The 13,408-nt window shown below is 39.3% G+C and overlaps 1 protein-coding gene across 1 annotated transcript in view; it reads right to left on the reverse strand.

Moving 5' to 3' along the window:
• The window catches only part of LOC134868821 (netrin receptor UNC5D-like), a 160,268-nt gene extending 147,389 nt beyond the window's left edge, over positions 1-12,879 (reverse strand). The window contains 1 exon segment of the mRNA XM_063890131.1: positions 12,571-12,879. Coding sequence (XP_063746201.1) covers positions 12,571-12,655 — 85 coding nt within the window. The 5' untranslated portion in view covers positions 12,656-12,879.
• Positions 12,880-13,408: the final 529 nt, after the last annotated feature.

The raw sequence follows: 13,408 nt of genomic DNA on the forward strand, positions 1-13,408 counted from the left end.
ACAGTGGAAAAGTACCTTATGTTTTGAAGTCATAATCAGTAAAGGTTTTCATTTAACAGAAAAAACAATCTTTGTAAAAACAACCAAGTCCTGAAATAAGAAGGTCAGGGTCGTGGTTCATCTTCAGGGACAAGACAATTTTAGAACTAAATGTCACAACAACCGGGACAGTAGGTTTCAAGATAGCAATGAATAGTATGATATACAAGAGAATATTGCCATCTTGACTCTTTAGACACAGGAAAATGACAGGCATCATCTTTGAATATACAAAAATAAAGTTTTTTTTAAATATATAATAAAGTTATTTTGTAGTTTAAGATAACTTTCTTTTGTACTCTTTAATGAGTACTCTCTATTATGCAGTGGTAATAAGAGTGAGAATGACTTCCCAGAGTCCTTGTCGTGCCTCAGGCCTGAGTCCCAGAAAGGCTCATAAATCAGCATCAGGTACACGAAGAAACACATAGCTATATTATTAAAATGATAAGAAAATTCAGTCATCTTGCAGAAGGTAGCTTAAGTCTTATGAGATGGAACTGCAGATGCACAAAAGGAACACACTGTAAGTGGGTGAGTAATCTAAAGCGTTGGAAGAGCTGGGTAAATGATATCTATGGCTATTGATTAAATTTAAGCCCTTCACATTACATTATGGACTCTACCCCATCTAGAGGAGATGCTAAGAGTGAACAGTATCCCTTAGAGATGGGTCACGACATCATTGCTTTATGTTCTGTCTTGGGAGTGTTCTCCATTAGCCCTGAAAAACAAACCCGCTGTTCTTGTAGGTTATCATACACCTTGTAGGTCAGCAGAGAAGGAGCTGAATGTCAGCGGTGCATACTCTCACTATGTGAGGGCTGCACCAAACACTGTATTTAACAGACAACAAAGACATAAAACAGACCCAGCCCAACAAAGACACACACACACACACACACACACACAAAAAGATGGGAAATCATCTAATCTTTTGCAAAGGTCAAGAGCCCGCTGCGCACTGTCTGACACTGACTCTGCCTTGGCATTTTCACTTATCTTCTTTTATTAATACACATATTTTCCATTCTATTGTATCTGCTTTGTGTACATTTTAACCTAACTTCCTATGTTTAAATAAATATTTGTATGTCTTATTATTTTATCTGCTAGTTGCACATTTTTACTTTAACATTTTATGTTGATATAAATATTGTATTTTATTTCACATTATGAATCAAACTTCCTGTGTTTGTTTTAATACTTTTATTCTATCTTGTTTTATCTGCTTATTGCACTTTTTTTAAACTTCATCTTCTTATGTGTATGTAAATAATTTTCGGTAATTTTATTTGAGCTGTGGCACATTTTTACTTTAACATCCTACGTTTGTATAAACATTTTTACTCTCTTTCAATTGATCTGCTTATAGCGCAGTTTTACTTGAAATTTCAATGTTTATATAAATATGTTGATTTCATTTCATAGGCTTGTTTCACATTTTTACTTTATCGTCCTATGTTTATATAAATAATTCAATTTTATTTTATTGGTTTCCACCGTCTCAAAACCCAGAGATGAGTAAAATATTCTAATACACCATTTCCTGTCAAACATGTTGCCGTAGTGTAATTTGGCTTAAAAGCAAAACCAAAGAATGTGTTTAATGTGCAAAAATATCTTTCCATTCTGACTGTGAGAATTTTTCCGATTGTTGGCATTCATTGGCTGAGCGCAGGATGGTCTGTGTTATCGACTGACTATGGATCAGGACCGCTCCAGCCTGCAGGCTATTAGGAGAGCCAGCGGTTCAGGCTCCTGCCCTGCCATTCCTTAATTGGTCCCCTCAGACGCCCAACACACACAAACTTCAGTATCACACTGGAAGATTGTACTGAGGAGAGAAAAGTGTATCCCTGTGTGCGCGCTGCTTGGCATCGATTAGCTCACTCTATCACTTCAGTTTCTTCTTCACGTTTTTTTCATCTCATTTCTTTCACCTACAGATTACAATCAGCTAGGGTGGTCTTTGAGTAAACCATACAAGTCGAGATAAAAAGGAGTAGATAGAGGAGAAAATGGCTGGAACAAATGGAAGATGACTCAGGACTGCCTAGTGGGTAATTGGGTTTTATCCTCTCATTTTATCAGGCCTTGTTTTGGATTACAGCTCACACACACACACACACACACACACACACACACACACACACACACACACACACACACACACACACACACACACACACACACACACACACACACACACACACACACACACACACACACACACACACACACACACACACACACACACACACACACACACACACACACGAGAAGGATACCTCAACATTAGCAGATCCAAAGATAACTGATTAGGACTGGGGGAATGAGACTGCAGTCTAATTACAATACACTATAGGATAAAAAAGCTTGACCGTTTTCTGCGGGAAATGTGATGCTTTTCACACTAACCCAATCTGGTATCAATGCATTTGACACTTTCAGTAAACACAATGCACACTAAAATGTCAACACGAGATACTGCAGCACAATAGCTTGTCTTTTTCTATTTCCACATTCTAATTCAAGGCATGGGTATTTCAACCTGACATTTCAATTTCAGATGCTTCTACAATTCAGTGCTTTGAATATGGATCTTGTCAGTACATGTGTACGCTCCGGCTGGAGACCACGACAGGGTGACAATTGCAACAGTCATTCAGCAGAAATACTGGAGATATCTCAACCCTCACCTACACGAGGTGCCGTTCCAAAAGTAATTCATGCCCAACTACAGTATAAATGCTTTATTGAATCATTTATTAGAGCGGCTACCCCAGGATCAATGTAGATGTGACAAATAAGAGGTCAGGATAATTATTTTATTAAAAAATAAATAAAGGGATGCATTGATTTATCAGCCAAACATTGGTGTGGGCAGATATTCGACTTGCCTTAAGCAATTAAGATCAAATGTGCCGATGGCAGTAGCTGGTGTTTATCTGTTGCGTTTCATTAAGTGTGTTCCTGTTTACTGTTGTTGTAGTGAGGCTACTTGCAGTCACACTCAATACTCGTCTTAAGTAGTTAATATAGGTAGTTGTAGAAAGCTAAAGAAAGCTCTAAATGTTTTTGAAGCAAAAAACTTAAATAATAACCTGGAGGAAGGTCATGAAGTACTGAAAGACTTTGAAAACAGTTCAGTTCCTTTTAAAACAATAAATAAAGACGTCTTAAAAAAACAGTAGCATCCCAGAATTTCATGATAGCCTTTTCAAGTTACCTTAGTTTGTAAACAAAACTCTAAATTATCATTAGGGTATAAACACTGTTCGCAACTCCCATAGTTATTGCCATGAAAGACCTATTTGTACAGAACATGTACTGTATTTATTCCCCCTGCTTGTAAAACATGTAATGCCATTTAAATATGGAATGCATGAAGTCTAAAGCATGTGGTAGGGTTGTTTCAGAATTAACTTGATTGCAATAAGGTAACATTTCACACAGTAAGGCTGTTTTAAATTGGTTTTCCAATAGTTCCATAGCTTGGAGGCATACTGCAACGTAACAGAAATACGTACTAGAAAAAAAACCATTGTTGGTTTGGTGTCTTAAGAGAAATTGTTGTAGATGAAAAGATAGCATAACACTAGTATTCATATTTTTTGTCACATAAAAAGCATATGTGTACGGTACATAAGACTGGATGCTGCAGCAGCATCTTTCCCCTTTTCCGGGGTTGTGTTGGTCCAAACCAGCTAAGATGAAATGAAGCAGAAATAGGCAAAGCTTTTTATTGATTCTGCTGTCTGTGAGGTGAAACAAAAGTAGTCTTTAAATGAATGTAGCCACATCGATGCACAGAATAGATGTTATCTATCTTAATGACAAACGGGAGTCCTTGGCTGAAGGGGAACCTCATCAAAGTTACACATGCATAACCTTGCAGCGGTGCTCACAGAGCATAAGAGAACACACCACCTTACAAATGGATAAGCATTTAAATTCAAATCATCAAGTCCTCAACGGGTGTCAATACACAAAGAAAAGGGTATTTCTTTTATTCATGTTTTTTCCTTATTTTTGTGTTAAAATGCCTAATTCGTTCTAATTTAAATGTAGATAAGTAGCTAAAATAAAAAATGTGGTTTCCCATTCAAATTCATATTAAGCAACTGTGACCAACCAGCAGGCAAAGACTGCAGGAGGTTAGGCAGCTGCAAATACATACAGAGGAATGTGGACAAAGCAAGATGTAAGAACTACATTTTGTTCAGAATGATTAAGAATATTAAAGTGATTATAAAGGAGGCCCCATGTGCCTCTGCTGTATTATGTTCTATACATTTGTGTGCATGTAAATGGCATGCAAAGGCAAAAATCCCCCCGCCCCCCCCGTCTGAAACACCTCCATTGGACTTCATTGTTTACTTCTGTAACATAGTTACATCACTTTAACACACTTAGCTTCTATTGGTTAGGGAGCCAACAACTGTGTGTATCTTTTAGTGATTGATCAATCACAACGGAGCCGGGCCGGCTAACCGATGCCTGTGCTGCACAGGCATTATGAGAAAAATAAAGAGCTTTTCAAGCATTAAAGCATGGAGACATGTCACAGTAGAGACTCTACATACTGATATACACCTGAAAATGAGCAGAATATGTCCACTCTAAAATATAAACTTTGCCAGACCTTCTTTAAGAAGTAGGAACGTGCCTCCTCTGTTTGTAGACGGTACGAAAGAAATGACAAACGCCCTTGTGTTATGATCCCTGCTCTGGGTCAGCGGTCAGGACTAGAGTAATAGAGTTGGAGCATTAGAAGGAAACAGCAGTTCGGACTTAAGAGTGACATTTTACCACTGAGCGAAAAAAAAGAAATGGTACTGGCACAGTGATTGCCAAGTAAGGGAAGGACAGCTGACCAGTGTTGGCTGATGGGAGACTGGAAGGGTCAAAAGGGGATTGATGGAGGATTGCGAAGCGAACATTACAGCAGTGAAGCTGGAGATGAGCTGCACAGACTGTTTAGTGCACTTTGAACTTGTGGTCATTAGAGACGCTGCCCTTTTTCAAACAAAATCAGCTTTCCAATGCCGAATAGAAATAAAGAGAAGGCGACAGCAAAGGTAAACTGTTAGAGAACAGCTGCTGTGAAACACAGTGTGGCTTTAAATATCTCCTGCACAGGTCCCATGGAGTTGACTGTTTTTGTGTTTTCCCTAAAACCACTAAAATGTTCGGAACAAAGCAAAAAAAAAACTGCAGATGTAATACCCTCAGCGTGGTGAAATCATGCATTCTATACATGGTGGTTGCGGTAAACATGGTCATTTGACACAATTGATATTAATATGTCCTGATGTAATACATTAAAACTGCGATTTAATTACCAGGTGGATGATTAACAAGCATGTTTACACATTATCTTAACTTCATTAACCTCTGTGTTGTTTATTTATTTATGTTATTTTATTTTTTAACAATGAGAATAATTTGTGTTTCAATTTGAAAATGTGCTAATGTGCTAATAGGATGTCTTAATGAGTGATTTCAAGATTGGATGTACCGCCTCGTTATTATTCCTTTATCTGAATATAGTCTTTTAATTAAGACCCTGCTTTCTTCCAAAGTGTTGTTAAGATCAGACTTTCTTCAATCCTGCAGGGTGGTTCTGACAGAAAGCTTTCTTCTCTTTTGGGCGACTTCGATTGATCATTTGAGGAGCTAGGCAACAATAACCAATTGTTTTGAAGGCAGTCTTTGAATACTTGTTGACTCATGAAATATGGATTAAGGGAAATGCATTGGTCTTTAATATTGTCTATTCACTGTGATTCGGTATTCAGAGTTGAGGCGAATGTTTTTTAGCCTAGCACTTCTGAATTGTCCCCCTTTTTCTGCATTTTTCTCTTCTGAAAAACACGAGTCATTTTATGCAACCAATGGAATATCGCTATGTTTTATAATATAAATGACAGCGCTTTGTGGTTTTACAACACACAGCCACCCATGACTGCAGAGAGTTTTTATGTAGACTTCACACACAGAGAGGGACTCTTAAACCCCCATCTCGCATCTCTGACACTCACAGAGGCACCAAATAGCCATTGGGAACAGACAGGGCTGCATGAAATATAGACAGACATAGTACTTTCCTGTAGCTTGTGGGGGTGTATTCTGATTTTCTTTTATCAGGAAAGGGAGAGCAAACCTCTCCTGGATTCACAAATGAGGGTTAGATTATGATAAAGGTGGACTCACCACCCAAACAGCTACCCAACCATTAACCGAGCAATCTTTAATAACAACAACTTCCACAGACACCATCACACCTTATTGGCATGAAACCATTAAAGATGGACAAAGTCAGAGCTACCATGATGAATGACTGCAACATCACGTGAAGCCATGACAGTATGCGTTTCATGAAGTACATGGTATAAGGACTTTATTGGTTCTGAAGCACACTTAAAAGGAAATCAATTGCATGTTAGCCTCTATGGATTTCTCTCAATTCTCAGTTTTAAAGTGTTTTATTAGTATTGTCACGTCCTACGGTCTATGTTGGGGTCTCCCTTGTGGCACAATATAAAAAACAAGAAAACATCAATTCTGATTGATGTCTAAATACCGTATTGTCCTTTTTCTGAGTAGCATTCATCATAATATACTCTTATTCAACACGAAATAAGGTGCATGAACATGATCGCTCTGGCATGTCAAAACACTGTAGTGCACACATAAACAAACACCCAACCCCTACTTTAATCCAAAAGTCATTAAATATGCATTTGCTTTTGATTACTCTTGAAATTAATTCATCAGGGAGCGCAGTGACAGGTGCTCGCTGTTACTGACAAACTGCCGTGGCAGTTACTGATAACATGAGATACTTAAGGATTCTGCACTGTAACCCTGCTATCTGTGTCTCCCTCTCTCCTTCTGCTTCAAACATTCCCTGCTTCCTCGTTCTGCTCCTCCAAGCTCTGCTCTCCTCTCCCCTTCACTCAGGTGAGGTGAGGAATGATACCAGAACCAAAACATTTGTCACGGCAACAATCCACCGAAGCTAAATTACAGCGAAAATGAATTTCAAGGGAGGAGTGGACAACAAGAAAAGATGGTTGGGCGTGGTATTTATAGAATAAAAGCGCTTTAGAGAAAACAAAAGTGCTACTCAGAGGTAAGAACTGGGAGATGCGGGGTGTAGAGGTGGGTGTGTGGGTGGGGGTGGGGGTTATTTGGCATTGAAGTGAAAGGTGTATGGCGTGAATCTTGCCTTTGTTGGCAATGCCCTTGAGTTAACCAGTGAGGCATTGAATGGTGCATTGTGGATGGGCAGTTATCTCCAAGGCTTCCCGTTCAGTGTTATTAGAAAACACATGACAGCAATGCTAGCTCTTATCGAACAGAAAGCGTCAAGGCTGCCGAGACAAGGTTGGGAGGAAAATTTGCAGGAGGCGAGTGAAATGGCAACATTTGACACCCTGTCATTCTCTACACAATTTGGCAATCAGATACCACATACCACATTACAGTGAACGCATACATGCACCCAGTACCCATGCAACATGTATAAGGGATGCTGAATATGAAAGCATTATCGCTACGCAGTATTCGATGCCTAGAGCTGATCCTAAGCATCGGTATCAAGGCCAATGTGGGCATGTTTTAAATCATCAGCGTTGCTTTAATAAACCTTATCAAATGTCAATCTTTCATTACTTTACATTCTATTAACACCTGCTATTGTTGCAAAGCTAAAAGTGCTCTACAGTCTAAGCATTTCCCTGCATAATCCAGCAAAAATTCTAATTATGTGAAAGACTGTTTGTACACATTGATGTGATTGAATCTCAAAAAACTGAATTGCTGAGCATCACCGTTTTTACTTCATCTTTTGTCTGTCCACGTACAAAACATTAAAAAGGAGCAGCTCCTCCTTTTTAGCCATCACTGACCGCAGCTATCCCCGGTTAAAATGACAAATGTAACTGGCAGCAGCTCAGCCAAAGGTCATTTGTGAGGGAAGAACCTCCACTGAACGGAGCAATACGTCTTTTGTACTAAAACATTTCCGCTGATCACATCTTGTTAATGTCAGGAGTTTTCGTAGTCAGCTGTCTTTGTGCCAGAGAGATATTTAAAAATCAACAATACATGTTTTTGTATTTAGGCTACATAATCTGAAATTTAAACATGCCAAAATACTGACTTTATACAATAAAGGGGCAAAAGCAGCTGCATCAACTAAGAAAGACCCAACTTGATTTTAAAACCGAAAGGAACATGAGTAATCCATACATAACCACAATGGAACCGAGCAGGAATATGAAGTTTCACCAACAGATTTAAAATGAAAGCTTTGCTTTTTATTCGAGCAAACAGAAGGATTTGGTTCCAATCAATCCCACCTCTTATGGGAATACCATGTACAAAGGCACTTCTATTGACCAGATTCCAAAGTCTCAATATCCCATATAGAGCAAACACAATAGCTTTTTGATTGCTATTGTAGCTCTGTCCAACACAGACTCTCATCACACTTTATCAGTTTAGCGTGAATGTTTTCTCCCAAGAAACATCTTCTCCCCCCATATTTGATTTTGTAGCTTTCTGCTTCCACCGTCGACAATATTCCCTAGCCTGGTTTGCCGGCTGGTGAGCTGAGATCCCTCTGAATGTGGAGAGGAGCTGATGGGAGAGGGGGTTGGTGAGTTGGATAGAGAAATGGATTCCCTTTGAATAATGCGATAGTGAAACTGGGAAATATGACCACCATGCGATCTCCTACAGAACAGAAGCAACTGTGGATACCAGCCCATCTGTGCTTGTGAATTCATCTTGTATGAAATGTCAGTTAAATCAAAGCTTGATCTTGAGAAACAGTCTGGCAGCCATTTTTGAGGGGATAAATAAAACATGGCAGAGATGACTCCATGGCCCTTTATTCTTCTTTCACTCTCTTTGTTTCTATCTTGAGGTTTTTTCCCACTTACCCTCCAGCCAACAAGGGTTTTTGGCAGCAGGGTCATGTTTTTCCCAAGAACATGTATGAAATTCAGGATGCAGGAAGGTAAGAGTGGGAATTATCCAACCTAGCCTACTGGACCATGATGGAAGGTCTATCAAGCGTCTGTAATCTGCTTTGCGTGTGAATAGAGAGTGTTGGCTCACTCCAGGCTGACCAGTTACAGGGCTAACAGCGTTATCATGTCAGTGTCACAGCATTGGCGTACATGTATTGATTTCTCCCTGATAACCTCACATAGTCTATAAGGATCTCACTGATGTTTCATATAAATCAGCTTATTCAATTGGCTTGTAGGATTAAAGCAATTTATTTTAAATGGCATTATCCTGTATTTGTTCCTGATTCTTTTATACAAGGTGTTTTTTTCTCAATTAATCTAAAATCTACATGTAATTTCAAATTGTTTTAAGATGTTGAAAAGTTACCATTTTTTCTAAATCATGAATAGCTCTTTTTCAAACAACAAAGACATGGATTACCCGTCAAAAGAAACTCGAGGAGAAAACCTCACAAAACTACAGGCCTTCACACGGATGGCTACACTCAAAATACATGCATGTAGAAACATATCCACCGTGGCACTTCTTCACCCTTTTACTGCCAACAACCTTTCTTTACTAATCACACTGCGACTCCCTGATGTTTGATCTGCTGCTTAACATTCGATCAGCTTCGGCTCTCCATGAACCCACCTGTAGGCACAGATTCTGGGTTTTTCCTCTGGGGTAAGTTTGTTCTCATCACCTCGAGTTCTCACAGTGTGCTAAGCTTTAAAATGTATGCTTGCAGCAGTGTGATAGGGTCCCCTCCATGCAAGACGTCAAGAATACATTTGGATAACTGAATTTTAACCTAGCTTTTGATTGAGAAATAAATATACAACAGTATGGGAGGCTAATATGGTTATGTTCCTTGAGAAATTCATTCATATTTCAACCATGCTTCATGATTTAGCTTTGCCAGTAGGTTTTTCATTATTTAGGCCGTTTTTGGTGGAGTTTGCCTTTTTCATTTCATTCCTGCATAAAGTATTTGACTGTTGACATCCATATTATTGCAATACATAAATATTTATTTCACAGCCTGGCAGAGAGCCATCACAGACACCACTTTAAAACCTGGCAGATGTATAACATCATACTACCTATGCAGCTTATGAAAACTACATTGTGCATGCAAATGCTTACAACATTTTTGGTCCTGCCAAAAAGAGGTTAATCCTTTTAAATATCGCTCAACATTTTTACATGGAAATGCTGGTCATGTAAATACAATGTACAGCCAATTTTCAAAGGTTATTTTCAACGGCTTTTAGACTCACTTTTTAAAAAGAAATGACAAACCCCTCCTGATCTCTACAAGCAAAGTTGGCCTGAAGATACATATGCATAATCTAATATTTATGCTATGCAAATTTCAAAGTTGAAACTAATTTCAGAACTTGGGATGCAAAAACTAAAACCTTGGGGCTACTTAACTAATTGACTTGCAAATGCATCTTTGTTTCACTGCCATGCGAGCTAAATGGATGTCAATAGGTCAGAAGAGCATCACCAGAAGAAAAGGAAAAGATTTCATGATGATCTTTATACTGACCGAATACAAAACCGTTTTAGAAATTGCATAAGATTTCTGTAGTCAGATAAATAAATCACAAATATGTGAATCACCAAGACATTGAGGTTCTCTGTATTTCACGTAAAACAATAGTTTAGGCTAAAGAAGTTTGCAAAATGGGACATTCAGGCAGTCACCTCGTTTTGATTGGGATGCAAGGGACAAGTACCTGGCAAAATTTTGAACCCCCCAATAAAAACACAGATTTTGCAACAATTTTTTAAATATCTACTACAATCTATCTAAACACAACCATGCCTCCAGGAAAGACGATGGCAGTATGCGACCTCAAAGCATTGGTTTTAATCTGCCATAAAACGTAAAGATGAAGGAGAGATGTTAAAGCTCCGCTGCTTTAAGAGGAGTCCTGGGGGAGGAATGGAGTAAACACGGCAGAAGCTACTCTAATTACACCCACAAATTAGCGAGAGAATAAATGTCTTGAAATGCGGAAATATAGTCTATCAAGTACAACAGACCATAAGGTCCACAGTTAGACATAAAAATAATGATCTGAGATTTTAAAAAATCAAGCCGTATTATAATCACAAAAAGTCCTTTTTTTAAAGAATAAAGTCATAATAGCCGTTGCTTCAAGGCTGATGTGAATGTTTAAGTATGTCTTTACAATTCATGGCTACATTAGCCTACAGTTTTACTTACTTGTAAGAGTTTGCCTATCTTTTGACAGGTAGCTCTTTGCGTCCCCCTCCCTTATAGACACCATCGCTCTGTTTGGGGATGTCTCCAGACTCAAGGATGCTTTGCAATGAAAAGCCTGAGGAGGTTTCTGTGAGCTGAACTCAATCGGAGGGGGTCAAATTTACATTTATGTGGAAGATTAGTCAAACAATAGTTACTTACTCGCTCACTTTGTCTCAACCAGAGACAGAAATTAACAGTGCTGTATCTGTAGGGATGGAGGAACAGTTTCTGTAAAATGACAAGCTTTATTACGCAAAAGTTCCAACTCATAAACATGGGCACAGAAGCTTGCTGAAACACATGAACCCTTTGAGTCCATGGGTTTAAAAATAATTAAAGTTTTGTGGACGTGAATGTGTGTGTGTGTGTGTGTGCGTGTGTGTGTGTGTGTGTGTGTGTGTGTGTGTGTGTGTGTGTGTGTGTGTGTGTGTGTGTGTGTGTGTGTGTGTGTGTGTGTTGACTCAACAGAGAGAACAATAAAGGAGAAAAGTTGATCCAGAGGAGAATAAATATTTCTAAAAAATACTGAATGCCTCACTGCATTAGAATTATTTATTTATTTTAGATATTAGATTTTTTTTAACTGTCACTTTATGTGAATTGACATAAATAAAGACATGTGCAGTGGATACAGAAAGGGCACATATGTGCATTAAATCCATAGCATCATGTTGGGAAAACTGCGTTGGCTAAAATCAAACTTAGACATAAAGGATTTTTTGTAAATGGTCTCCTTGCAAAGTGGCTGAAACATGAAATGGTATGATATTCATCTCCATCCTATTTACAACGTGTCAAAGGGAAGCAAAGCAATTATTATGCTGGGTTTTCTGAGCAAAACGGCTCCCAACTAATTATACATTTCAAATTAGCTTAAATCCCAGAGTGTTCAACATAACTCGGCTCAGTTTGCATATTTTTAAACGATCCAGAGACAACACATTGGACAACTCAAACGGGGTAGCTTGTGACACGATACAAATAAAAACGTGTCATTCAAATGCAAGCTAAAAAACGTCTTACTTTAGAGATGCAATCACTCACACAAACTGTACACACCGGTTGGACTATCACTTTTCAGAAGCCAGACACCAAAACCACAGCTTCAAACAAGCTTCTCCGGAGCTCACACGTCTCTTTTCTCGAGTTAAGTCTCGAAGACTGAAGCCCCACATGGGATAAACACTTTCCGCTCACCGAAGAGTGTGTCTGCTTACCTCTGGCTAACGTGGCCGGGACTCGCGAACCGAGAAGCACGAGGATGCCAAAACTCAGGTAGCATCCTCCCGAAAACTGTCCCATCACTGCACGCGTCTCCCTCCCCGTCGGGTCTGGGGCCACTGGGCTCGGCTGTCCATCTTTTGTCGTCTGCGTGAGGCACGTCCAGACCCGGTACCGTGGCCCCGGAGGTCGCTGTGTCCAGGTGTGTGGGGCTGCTTACTGTCCGCCAGGAGAGAATCGCAGTGCGGAGGAGAAGGGGAAAGAGCTCCGAGTCCGCTCTCTGCTGCGTGAGAGTGGAGGTGCGACCAACAGTTCCCAGGCTCTCGGAAAGGGGGAGCGAGAAAGAGAGAGGGAGATGGGTCGTATCCAAACCCCTGTGGACCTGTTGAGCAATTACAAAAGTGTGCGTGTGCGTGTGCGCATGTGCCTCTTTTTGCAAAAACAAAACAGCCGGTTCTACACCGCTATGCTGGGGCCAGTTATTTAATTATTGTTATTAATTTATAATTCAATTGACTTTTATCTGCACGGCTTTCAGCTTGTCATACCAATACTGCACATATCTTACTTTTAATTTGATTCAATTTTATTTTATGGGTATATCTATGTTACAATTGTTTGTTTGTTTGTTTGTTTAATCCTTTTCTTACAATTGATCTTATTCGACTGTTCATGTGCATACTGTACACCAAGGCAAATGCCTCTTATGTGTTTGGCAATGAACGTGTTTCGGATTCGGATTCATGAGGGACACGTTTAAAGCAGGACAAAAGACACAAAGACAGGGTCCAACATTTTAACATTTTTAGTTTTGTGTTATAGCACACAATAAAC

Source organism: Eleginops maclovinus, chromosome 8 (genome assembly GCF_036324505.1).
Source record: "Eleginops maclovinus isolate JMC-PN-2008 ecotype Puerto Natales chromosome 8, JC_Emac_rtc_rv5, whole genome shotgun sequence".
In the NCBI taxonomy this organism is placed as follows: Eukaryota; Metazoa; Chordata; class Actinopteri; order Perciformes; family Eleginopidae; genus Eleginops; species Eleginops maclovinus.